General features: G+C 41.0%; 1 protein-coding gene across 1 annotated transcript; it reads right to left on the bottom strand.

Moving 5' to 3' along the window:
• Window positions 1-1,977: 1,977 nt before the first annotated feature.
• Window positions 1,978-7,546, bottom strand: LOC105039552 (zinc finger CCCH domain-containing protein 18). The gene is made up of 4 exons (XM_010915741.2): window positions 7,291-7,546; window positions 5,004-5,321; window positions 3,506-3,566; window positions 1,978-3,242 (listed from the first exon to the last, which is right to left on the bottom strand). Exons 1-4 carry the CDS (start codon window positions 7,423-7,425, stop codon window positions 2,236-2,238), a joined length of 1,521 nt encoding a protein of 506 aa, XP_010914043.1. The 5' UTR covers window positions 7,426-7,546; the 3' UTR covers window positions 1,978-2,235.
• Window positions 7,547-13,623: the final 6,077 nt, after the last annotated feature.

Below are 13,623 nucleotides of genomic sequence, written 5' to 3'. Positions count from 1 at the left end.
CCACCGACTATTTTCTCGATTTTTTTATGCACCACTGTCGAGATTGCACCAAGTTAGCCAAATCCATGTGATCATGAGTCGGGCCAACCAACGATCGACACGTGGATGACTCAGGTACCTCAACCTATTATTGCTCTGCCATCTGATCTTCTGCTATCATTACAGAAGATCGCCTCGAGCATTGCGACATTCATTGTTGCATAACCTATGATATAATAGAGCCATCGCACGTTCTACGAAGCAACAAAGTGATGGTTCACTCCACAAAGCGATAAAATGATCGAGCGCAATCTTTGGAACCACATTAAATAAGAAATTATCGAAAAAAGTGACTCGGATCCACATAGCGACTAACTTCCTTCATCCGATTAAAACCACACAATCAAACTCGAGAGTTGGGAGGCAGGTGTTAGGGCAGATCCTCGGTCCTTACCTAACGAGCCTCCTTCCTTGTCTCCCGACCGACCAAGTGTCCTACACCGATCAAGTTGCTGTGGCTCAATCCAACTTGGATCAATCAATTTCACCCCAATCGGTGCTTAACTGACTACAGTCAATGGGCCTATTCAGGTCGGCATCTATTCATCCTGGTTCAATGGGCTACCCTCGACTGACTGACGATATTCGGCATTCGGCATATAGCCGATTACTTCTCGGTGTCCTACTGACTATCTGGTCAGGTGACACTACTTCATGGGCTCATTCATCCGACTTCTGGACCCCAGGGCACAGGCGTCAGTCGAGCAGCCGAATGCTAAATGTGGCCGCCATGCTATCTCATCGGATTGCATCAAGTCACATCACTCAGGAGCCATACCCTAGGCAGCTGGCTACGCACCATGATGGAAAGCCACAAAGTCATTAATTGCACCACACACGCGGTAGCATCTGCCACCACGACCACCTACACGCTGAGCAAAAGGCACATCAGCCGTTGTCAGAGTCATTTAAATATGCCCCATGGGCCTTCGTGCGATGGGACATGCTCGGAATGACCGTCCATCCTTCTGCAATTGACTTAATCCTTCTATAAATAGAGGTAAACGGGAATTCCTCCAGGGACGCATACGCGCATGCACATGCACAGCCACACACGCACGCACATATATGCAAGACTAACACAAACACCAAAATTTTGCTATTCTCTCTCTATTGAGCAACATCTCTAACTTGAGTATCGGAGGATCCTCGTCGGAGCAATCTCTGGTAGGACTTTCCTTACAGATCTTGCATCCCCAACACCGAGCGGAGACCAGCACCGTCACTTGCCGCCAATCTTCGCTCTTGACTTCTTCTACTATGCACCTTCTTCGATGATTAGGCATCTTCTTTCGATTTTCTACCGTCCATCGCTCAGATGCAGTGACTCAACCCCTGACCGACTATCCCACCGAAGACAGGCCGTAACAGAAAAATCATCCGTAATGTTCCCCATGGTTGTGGTGCTCCCAACGTGGAATGAAAATGGTGAGAGCCTTTGTTTCTATACAAAACCTTGAAACCCTGAGGAGAAGAAAGAGTCTCTGATTCCTCAAAAAGAGATGAACGGGTCGGTGCATTTATATTCGGAAAAATTATATTTATATTCCAAATTTTAAATTTTTTGACCGTTTGACGTTTTTTCACTACTGGTTGGCATAAACCTACCCATATAGATGGTTACAGATCAACGGTTTAATTTAGGGCAATCGTAAGTAAATATATATTCACAAGTATAATGTAGAGCATCAATTGATGTTTCTACGGCTCCTATGATCCTCTAACTTGGATGAAAGCATAGCGCCAGGTCTTGGTTCGGATAGTACTGCCTGTTGTTACCCAAAAAAAAAAAAAAAGAACAAATAAAAAAAGCACACCGGGTTATACAGGTAGAAACGTTATCTATCAGCGGACCTGATAGTCGTCTAGCTGAGCAAACGCATGCCTATGAGTTTTAAAGCATCAAAAAATGACAACGGAGAGAAGCACTATACAATCTGACATAAATAGACATCATCAATAAAATCAGGCCATAATTTTATAGCAGTTTCCACATACACCACTATGCAACAATGCCCAAAAATAGCTCCAGTGAGGCAGAGACTGCTTTGAGTCAACAACTATTCTCCAAGAGACCAAGAAAGCCTCCTTGATTAATCAACCCCCCAGGCTTGACAGGCATGCGCTTCACCAAAGGGCGAGGAGAGCCACACGACAAACACGCTTCATTGGAGAAGCTGGGTAGGTTGTGAAACATCAGAATTTAAGCCACCTTTTCTCCTTCTCCTTGTTGACAACTGCACTAGAGGCCGAAGCATGAGCAGACTCAGCATCTGCCAAAGCCTTGCGGGTTTCGCTCAACTTCCTCAAAGCTGCTTCATACACTATCTTATCCTTGCGATTGCGGTTCACCATCTCTTCCAGCTTCTCAACACGGTTCCTTAGCTCTTTTACTTCATCATCATATGCGATCAAGGATCGTCTGTCCTCTTTCTTGGTGATTATCTGAGCCTCAGCTGCCCCCTTTTTATGTCTGCTCCTGGAACCATTTGCAACATCTTGCCCAGCAAGCTGGGCATTAATAAAGCTGAACACATCTGATTCCTGCTCTTCTGCTTTAGCAGCCCGGACAGCTTCTGCATACTTCTTGTCACGCTTTCTTTTGCCACCTCTGCTGCGTTTCTTGGCTTGGCCTGCTCTATTCTCTTCAGTCTCATTAGAGGCAACTGCATGATCAAGAGATTGCTGAGGCGGGAGAACTTTTACTGTAATTGGATCGAGCATGCCTTGACCTGAGACACCTAATCCCATCCCTTCACGATAACCCATGCTGGCCATCATCTTGGAAGCGATGCCCCGTGTATGATGTTCCCACTTTGCAAACAATGCTGTATCTGTCTGAATACCCCTTGCTGTTGTTGTGGCATCCAAGAATCCTAGGCCTTGATGGCCTGTTTCGTTCTCTCCATCTTCCTCTTCTTCACTGTATTCAGATGTTCCTGAGCTCAAATCATCATCTTCATCATCACTCATTGCAGCATATTCTGATATAGAGAGCGCATCGGTCCCAAGTTTAGCCAAGCTCCCATCATCTTGGAAGACAACCTGAGCCAGTGCAAGCTCATCATCCCATGACTCAAGCTCTGCTTTCCTCCAGATGCCAGAATGACCTCCAGAAATTGCCCAGATGCTGGAACCTACCAAAGACTGCTGCCATATGGTGGGAACGTACTGCTTCAATGATGAAGTAGGAAGAACCATTCCTGCGAAAGTGATTTTGCATTAGAAGTGCATACTCAGTTTTGCTTTAAGACAGCAGGCTCGCTGCACACATTTCCACCCCAGCAAATAAGAGACATGAACTTAAGTCTACAAGTGGTCATCCATTTTTCGATGTTAGAGATTGGAAGCAAACTTGAGAGCTTCATATTCAACAAACATAACTAAAAATACAAAGGGTTTCAAAAGTGAAGGTCATGAACAGGCTGCAACTCAGGTAGATGAATCTAAAAACGCGATAACATACCATGTGATAAGCGGCAGTTACTACCAAATCGACATCTTTGCTGTAGAAAGAACTTGCACATCTGCACTTTGGTGGACTTGTATTAGTAAGTTAAGGAGTCTTCCAGGGTTCTAAGTGAGAAATGCACAGGAAACAAAAATTACAGTAGATGGATGCACAGAAACGAAAACCAGCAACACTTGAAACTGTCAGAATTCTGTTGCTTAAACATCACTACGGTAAGACTATCAGAACTCCGTTGCAGGATGCAGTGCACACAAGGGCACTAAAAGTGATGACAGCAGCAAGTTTCAGTTATGTACAGTACAAAACAATTGTTTAAACAGGCAAAAGAATAAGAAAAGCCATCTGTGATCCTTGATCCTTGTTCCACTGCAATCAAGGTGGTCCAGACTCCATAGAAGGGTACTTTAATGAGTCTTGGCAGGTCCTCCTTGTTTGGACATGTTCAGTTCGTAAGGTTATTATTTTTGAATGCAATTGCTAAAGTAAGTGTTTTAGAATGAAATTGTAAGCATTGTCCATAACAATCACTAGCCTGCTTCAAATGGGCAACATAAGCAAGGTTGAGGTCTATAAATTGTTTGCTCACATCAGAAAAACCCCATCAACAAGCAATAAGGGGTGATCGTTTAAAAAAGAGTGACGTTTTATTAGGGGTATGAGAATCATCCTTGGTGGTTAGCATTCTACATAGAAAACTACTTGGTAATTGTTTGCTAGGGGAATAACTATCCAACTCATGATAAAAGAATAAGGACAGCCTACCCTGGGCGAGGCAACTTGATTTCAGATGTGGTAAGCAGTATAACCGATGGCTTATCTTCAACCGAAAATGACACTAACTATTGGTGTAGAGCAAAATAAATGGTCAAGTGCTAGTTTACCTTATACCATACTCTATTTTACGTATGCTCTTTTATCTGAAATGAGATACCAGCGACCCCTGAAAATGTTATTCAATATAAACGAAGCTACTGAAGATGCTCTTTCTACTTGCAATGTTATTCTGAATAAATTTTGCTAGTACACCTTAAATACTAATGTCCTGTAGTGTTTTGTTAAAAAAAGGAATTGCACTTAATTTACTTTATCCTGTAATTCTTAAGGTATAGAGAATTTGCAAACTTGACCTGAAAAGGGTGTGCCAACAAACAAAAACTCCAACCACCCCCCTTCCAAAAAAGAAAAAGAAGTAAAGAAAATAAAAGAATATGACAAAGAAGAAGGAGGAGGAGGAGGAGAAGGAGAGAGGGAGGGGGAGGGGGAGAGGGAGAGAAGAGATTAAACTCAAGAAAGCATATTATAAGTTCAAGATGCTTCTCAATGATAACAGGGAGGAGAAACAAAATAATGTTTAAACAGTTTTACTGAACTGCCATGAGTAATAAAATGGCAGCGGTATGCTGGTCTTCTTCATGCACACAAGAACATTTTGACAAATAAAAGTTATGCATGTAATTTAACAGAGAGCAACGAGATCAGAAATTCTACGCACCAGCATGCTCTCAGATGTAGGGGTAAGGAATGAGATCCTTGCAGAATTAGCACCTTCAAATCCTACTATGTGACCATTATACCAGCGCCCATCTGTATGACGGAATCTACACTTTGTTCCAATGGAGTATTTTTCTGATTCTAATGGCTCTGGTTCAATCTGTCTCGGATCCAAAGGCTCCACTTTGACATCCTGAACAATCGACTCTGGTCCTTGGCTTGAAAAGATTGCATCAGCTTCCTTCAGTAACCGTGTACGTTTTAGGTGAAGAAGACCTTCCTCTGCATCCTTGATTGCCAGGAGAAGCTCTTCATGGACCTTCGAAGATACAAAAAGTTGGCCTCATAAACATGGAAGGAGTTAAAAGTAAGTAGATGGAAGAAATTCATTGATCCTTCAAGCAAATATGGAATGAATTTAGAAATGCCATGGCAGATAAACTTTGATTTAAAAAACAAAACCAAAATCAAAAGTAAGTTCCAAGCATGGACATCACATGCTGCAGATCCATGTTCATGTATTGATTAAGTTCATCCAAGATGAGTAACCAGCCCATTGTTATTTTTTGAGACAACTGATCCATTGCTGTTAGAAGCTAACCATTGCATGTTTCAGCAAATTACTATATAACTAAGAAAATGTTGAACAAAAATCACAAACGTGAAACAATCGTTGGAAGAATCTATGTGCATATAACTGAAACCCATGATGGTCATGCACCCTCCTCACCCCACCCAATCAACCAAACACGTGCATTAGACGCATATGATCAATTTAGGCTTTTTCTTCAGAGTTTTGGAGACCATTGTCACATAGATTTCCTTAGTTAGTTGCCTTGAACGTTGGTGCGTAAGTAATAAGCTCAGCTACTTCTTCGGAATAATCTAATGATTTTTGGTGACCATATGTCACATAAAAACATTATTTTTTTTGGGCATCACTCCTAATCTCCACCAAATATTCTATATTTTCTCTCTATATTTTCTCTCTATTGCTCCAAATTGAATAGAAATACAGCTGAACATCCTTGCCACGCTTATCTTATGCTCGCAAGCCCTATAATTCAACTATATGTAAGCTAATAAAATTTTCAATCCTGATGGCATTCAACAATCCCATGTGCCTCTTATTAAAAAAAATATACATTATATATTGTTGCGGCCAATCCCCTCGTCGCCTGATCGCCGGAAACGAGCGTCTGCAAAAAAAGAAGTCCACACTGACCGTCGGCGGCTCCGGCGCTGTTGGGGAATACCGACCGACCCACCGACCCACCGACCGACTGCCGGAGGGACCGTCCGACCGACCGACTGCCGGAGGATCCGACCGACCGACTGGTGGGGGGACCGTCCGACCGACCGACTGCCGGAGGGACCCACCGACCGATTGCCGGAGGGACCGTCCGACCGACCGACTGCCGGAGGGACCGACCGACCGACCGATCGATTAACGGCCCCTTTCCGTCCGTGGATATGTCGATCGGGTTTCCACTCTCCGGGCCGACCGAACCAGGGAGTCTGATGGCCGACTCTCGCAACATGACTCGCTGACTGTCAAAAGGGCCCGAATCTCCACCCGACGCCACACAGATGGCCACCGATCTAGGGTCGGTCGACTCCTCCGATCGTCGTACAGCTGCCAGAGCTTGTCAGTCCTGACAGCAACATGCGGCATTGCCACCTAAGGACATTATCCCGCCTAGGGCATTGTCAACCCTAATGATTTGACAGCCCCACGACGATATGACACTTTTACGGTGACTCTGACAGTCTACAGTGAGTTGACAATTCCTCAATTGTCCGCGTCATTCATGACGGCGCCATACCACGCTCCACTATATAAATCGGAGAAGGCAACAGTGCAGGGGACCTCCACTTCGACTTCGAAACCACAGGCTTGCTCCCCCTCTCTCTCTTCCTCTCTCGTTGAGCTCTCTGTCTTCATTTCACTATTGCACAGTCACCTCTCTGACTTGACCGTCGGAGGGTCCCCGCCGGAGCCATCTCCGGTCAATGTGGACTTCCCTGGCGCTCGTTTCCGGCGATCAGACGACGAGGGGCTTGACCGCAACATATATATAAACAATCATCACATTCTCCATCAATTTCAATATCTTCAAATCATCTAACTTTCGGTGCTATGTGCTGAGAAGCAAAAAAATCCATATACCGGTAGATTTGAATCTAAATTCCAATCAAGTGGTCCAATTTCTCTCTCTCGTGTAACGAAATCCGAGAAAGAAACCCTAGTTGGCGGAACCCTAGAATCGAATCGCGGGTGGGCGTACCGTGTGAAGCTCGGGATTGGAGGGGTCGGAGGCAAGGGCTTGCTTCACCGCATCCAGCGACTCTTTCTGCTCCTCCAGCTGCTGCTCCAGCTGTCGCTCTATCGCTGCCTCCTCGCTGCCATCTTCTCCCGCCATGGATGGATCCACAGAGAGCGGGACCTTGAGCTCTGGAACAAGGGCGGATCGGGTCGGTAGACGGACCGGAACAGGGTAGGCCAGATACCTGGATGGCGCCCCTCAGCTATTGGCCGGGCAGCGAGCATGCTGTGCCCCAATATGTACCGATCGGTCCGGCCTAGGGTCAGTCTCAAGTGTGGAGTCTGGGCCCTAGGCGTCACCGGTTTGTTGATAGTGGAGCTGTGTTGGACCGGATCATGTTCACGTGCCTGATCAAGTCCAATACAGCTACCACTTAGGGAAATTGGGCAACACTGATCCAACCCAACTTCTACATTCTTCAACCTTATCTCAACTTAACTGAATCCAAGGATGAGAGTTCTTTTGCCAAACCTAGCCCAACATGATCTTGATCTAAACTCATGTTTTAGGTCAGCCAAAACGGGTGGAAGTGGTCTGGTTGAATTGGGATATCCCATGTTAATTGAATTAAATCGGATGAATGAAAATTTCAAGATAAGAGAAAAGTTTAGGACATGTTTTTTGTTGGATATTGTTAATCGAGATCTGGTTCACTTTAAATTTCAATAGTATTCTTACACATAATTTGAGATAGTTAAAGATATAATTAAACAATCTATATGAAATATAAAATAAATTACTCACTCATATATCAAGTTGAGTTGAGCTAGTGGGTTTGGTCAAGTCAAGTTTAAGTTGGGTTGGAAGTCAATCCTATCCGAATTCATAAGATGTTGAACCTCACATGTCCAATTATAAAATCTCGACCAGATTCTATCCAATGAGTGCATTGAGCAAATAGGTTTACGTTGAATCATTCAATCCAAATTACAGTTTGTTGCTGTTGAACTTTGAGAACGGGCAAAGATTAGTAGAAACTAAAATGAATTGAGGTTGGTGTAATTGTTGATGCTCCTTTGTTGACTACTAGGCCTAAAAAAAAATTTACTTATCGGAGTTTTTTCCAATGAGATATTTTTTGAGTTAGACAAAATTTAAATAAAAATAGAAGAGATAATGAGAGCAGTGAGATGGCTCAAGAGGTTTACCTGACAGTCCTTTGCTCTCCTAGATTGGTAATAGTTTCCATGATGAGCAGTGCATGAAGTAACTATACAGCAATAGCTGGTTCACAATTTAAATGATTTGTAATGGCTAACCATGTGCTTTAGTTATTAGAAATAGTTTATAAAATATTCCTAATGTAGTCCAAAAAAAACTAACAAATTTTTTTTTTTATATAGAAAATTTAAAAAAATAACTTACAAAAAATAGCAAAACCAAAATCAAAAATCCGAAAGCACATGCAACACTGTCCTAAGGCATATTTCTGTTCCTCATATAGAAAAATCATAAAATACCATTTTAGGATGCGATGCAAATCCTCCGACTGCAAGTATGACCATGGAGGAGGTTGATAAAGATTATTTCAGCATCAAGAGAGATGAAAAAAAGAAGAAATATTATAATGAAAAAGATTAGAGAAGCTTAGAAGTCTCTGGATGGCTTGCTTGATTGCGTCCTAAGTCTATTCTAACAATTTGAGTTAGCCTATTAAGGACAAAAATAAAAACTCCCAATGTTCAAACAATTAAAGGCCCAACATCTAAAGTATTAAAAACCCTACATTCAAAAAATTAAAAGTCCAATGTTCAAAAAATTAAAACGATAATTAAAAATTAAAAGTAAAGTTTTCGGATTAGCACTCATACCCACACCCTACCTAATCCAGTCTTGTTCGTGCATATTAAAGATTTTTCTTCAAATCTCTCAAACACATCTAAAAACTTAGATAAACTCTTTTCTCATATAAAGAGTTCAAACAATCTTTTCACTTCCAATATGAAACTAAAAGATCTCAATTAAGCTGGTCAAAAGAAAAACATCTTTGAAGAGAAACTTATTTGAGAAATTATGAGTTTTTAAATTCAAATTTCCATCCAACATTAGCGTTTACGAACATCCTAATCATGTGATAATAGTTGTGAGCATAATCTTCACTGACATTCTCAAATTGATGTGATCGCATCTCTAGATCATCCATGTTCGAGGCGATGAGGTCATCCATGCTGAGTTAGTTCCATCTCGGGCCATATCACTCCACATCACAGCCAATACATGCTTAATGCATGCACCCGTTTCTTCTGCACAAACAATCTCATCATCAAGCATGATACAGTAGTGATCCATGCAGTCAACTCTACGAGCTCGAAGCCTCATAATTAGTATTGTTTTGTCTACAAAATATATAAATGTGTGGAGGAAATTTGCTGTACCACAACGACGCATGCTAATTTGTTTTGTAAATTCACCCCGGAGCATAAAATCTAATGTGATCTAGATCAAAAGCACATCAGTACACATCTATGCAAAATTACATGTAAATATAGAACCTAGGTTTCTTGCTCAACACGTACTTAACCCATGTGAAGACCCGAGCATTTGTGGTGTTGACGTAGGCTTAGGTCCCGTGTCAACATTATTTTACGAGGCCCCAGCCTGGCCTGATGTGGTTTGCTTTAAGCCTCAGCCCGATCCACATGGCCTAACCAAGTCAGATTGGGTAAATCTAAGCCCACTAGGCCCAACTTGATCTGATTGGTCGTGAGTGGAGAATGGGTGATTGTTCAGAGGGGTTGGAGGGGAAGAGAAATTCTTTGTACACAGATAGTGTAGAAAATCCGACGTGAAACACACCATCTTGTCTGATTGGTCTACATAGCCACTACTTCCCAACACACATTTAATGCTAGCAAATCAGTTTTTTTATTTAAAAATTTTATATGACGAAAATATCCTTTTTAAAAATTATGACATTTATAGAAAATATTAAACTGAAGCGAGGTGTCATAATTTTTGTGAACGGATGTCATAATTTTTAAGAAAAAGTATCATAATACTGTATGGAAGAAAAAAGATAATGAATATATGCAGAAACAGTATTGTGACACCCTCTCTTAAAAATTATGATATTCTTTCACAAAAATTATAATATCCTGCTTCCGTTTAGCATTTTCTACAGAGGATGTCATAATTTTTGTGAAGGAGTGCCATAATTTTTAAGGAGTGCCATAATTTTTTAGAAAAATATTTTCATCATACAAATTTTTTAAATAAAAAAATCGATCTACTGGTATTAAATATACGTTGGGAAGTGATGGCTACTTGGACCAATCGAACAAGACGGTGCGCTCTACGTCGGATTTTCTACATCACCTGCGGTGCACAAAGAATCTCTATGGAGGGAATCCTCAAGTGGACTATAGATAATGTGGATCTCCATATTATATGGAAGATCTCGGAGATTAAAGAAGTAATAAATTTGATTTAAATATATACATATATACATATATATATATATATATATATATATATATATATATATATATATATATAGAGAGAGAGAGAGAGAGAGAGAGAGAGAGAGAGAGAGAGAGAGAGAGAGACGTATTTACGTATGTAAACTAGCAAGGAGATATTTCACTTGGTTTCCGCCAAGAAGCTGATACAAATGAATAATGTCTTGCTCTAATCTAAAGACCTCTCACAATTCTTTTTATTCTCTCCAGCTTATTCTGGAGAGCTCGAGAATGTCAACTTTGAGGCAACCACTCTATCAAAGAGAGCTGCAGATTTGCAGATTGAGACTTGCATACTTTTAGTTGCTCTTGAGTTGCGTCCAAGACTAGATACTTCTTCTTCTTATTGTGCTCTGACTCCATCTACTTTTTTCTACAAGAGTTTGATCTCTTGATGGATGAATGGTGGTTAGTTGTGCCTTAAGGGACATGAATCGGTCCTTCTAGGCATGTAATTTATCTTGAGCCAACATGTAAGCATCCAAGACAAGCCTAATTTCCTTCCTAAGGAAGTGATCTTGACCTCAAGTTCATTGGTGTGGGTTGCCATCATGTCAGGTTGGCCAATGGACGGTGAGCGCCAGAAATGTTGGCCAGCTTGTATTGGAGATCAGTGGCCAAATTTGCCAAGAGGTAGACTGAGTATTGAAGGGATGAGATTGCATTTGAAAACTTATCCAAGCTCTCTATAGGGATTAGCTCATCAATCAGGATGGTGAGAATGCACTATAGCAACTTTTTTGCCATCCTTACTTCTATAGTAATATTAGATAATGAGTGGCCAATTTGAGCAAGGCATCAGACAATGGGACCAATAAATTGGCTCCAGCATTGGTAGAGACTAAAAGATGGAAAGACTACTTAGATCCTGTAAGTCAGGTCGGTCAATAGAAAAATATTGCTATGATAACAATCAAGCAGTACCTTATTGCTAGTGGTCCATGAACTAAAGGAGCTACTTACCTTGGTTTTGAAAAATAAGGGGATAGCTCGATGCTCATGTTTGCCTCCACATATAAGCTGGAGCTAGGATTTTGAAAATATCAAAAAAAAAAAAAAAAATCATGCCAAGATCAAAAGAGAAGCATCAAAGCATCGTGGCTGACCACTGAGAGGCCAATATTGATGGCCTATTATGAACACGCGGAGGCAATTGGCTTGATAAAATCTAAGGAGATTAAATATTTGCAATACTAGAATATGTCTGGCTAGCATTAACTTTAAAATTTACGGAAAATAGCATCTAAAGAATTTCTGGCATGAAACCACTTCCAACATAGCCAGAATAAGCAAAGTAAGCCTTCCGATGCAAGTTAAATAGCATCAATCATCCCATTGCTTTTCCAAGACATGGCTGTTAGAGTGACTTGTTATTTTGCAAATAATATTTTTGGGGTACTGCTCGGTTTGATCTGTGATGAGTGTTCCATGTTCAGCTTGGTTAAATTGTTCCTTACAGTCCAATATATGTTTCTTAGCAGCTTGGGCTCCTATGGTTGCTGGATTTTCTTGCTCTTGCTCTCCGCTTATCAAATTGCATTACATGGCTCTGCATGCGTGGCAGATTTGCATTTTCTTTTCATTACCAGTTGGATTTTTCATATTTCGCAGGACATCACTTTAACTCAGCCATTCTCTTTTTTCTTTATGAAGCTGATGCATGGGAAACAAATTGTTTATGGAAATGTTACTTCTCTAGAAGTGAAATTTATGTTGTTCAAAATGTTGTTGAGAAATCATTTATGCTTCTGATATTTATTGTTATTGCTGAAAACGAGGAAGCTTCTTCGAGTTTCAGGTGCCAGGCTAAACAAATGGCTTCAGATCGGAATGCTCTTTCATTCTTGTGTAGGTTGTTTTATACGCTTAAGGAGCAGCTTCAGGGTTATTCCACAATCTAGATTGCAACTCTTACACAAATTCTGCTCTATCTCATCGGTGGGATACTTCATCTCGTATTATTGCTTTCATGTGAGAGACCAGCTTCCATGTTGGATATGGTTTATATATCTCCAGGCTTCTTTCCTCTGTTCAAAATTTGGAAGGATGCAATGCAGTTAAGCAGTGCTTCAAATTTTCCTATATTTTGTATCAGTTTGGGTTACTGTGCTTCTACCATTTTCTTCATTGCTGCTTTCTACATGAATGTGTTCTCTATTTTGGGTTTAGTCTCCTGTTAGCTATTCAGTTTTTACTTTTCTTTGTTGTAATTGTAAATCAGCATTTTGGTTGAAGTAATACTGATTTGATCTTTTCAAAAAAATAGCATCAATCAAAAGTCGCATGACAGTATTATAGTCAAACAAACAAACCTATATCAATGCAGCTTGAAGGTACGAACTAATAGCTCAATCCTACCATCCTTAGGCTACTGACGGTGATAAACCCACCATGACTGTATTTTTAATGGTAAAATCCTATCATTAGTTGACTTTCAAGTTTGAGTTGGTCAACAATCTTTGTACAGCAATTAGTAAGTTGTCTATACCTAACTGATGGTAGTTAGGTCATCGTCAATTGATTTGTAGCATCAAAATCATCCTTAAGGTGGGTTTTTCCCCACCTTTCTTTGCATTTTAAAATTTAAAACAACAAATATATTAATATAATCTAACATAATTTCATATAATTTATGTACATAAAATATATATTATATATGTCGGGCCAACCTTGGTTAAAAATGTTATTCCGTGCCGGGCTTAAAACCAGCCCATGGCCGAAGTACCACTAATTCTGGACCTGGCACCGCCCAACCGCGTCCATTGATGGAAATTAGGTGAGGTCCACGCTGAGTCAGGACACCGGGACTTTGCTCGTGCTGGACAGCACATTCCTC

Source organism: Elaeis guineensis, chromosome 1 (genome assembly GCF_000442705.2).
Source record: "Elaeis guineensis isolate ETL-2024a chromosome 1, EG11, whole genome shotgun sequence".
Classification (NCBI taxonomy): Eukaryota; Viridiplantae; Streptophyta; class Magnoliopsida; order Arecales; family Arecaceae; genus Elaeis; species Elaeis guineensis.
This window is presented reverse-complemented; position numbering and strand designations above follow the sequence as displayed.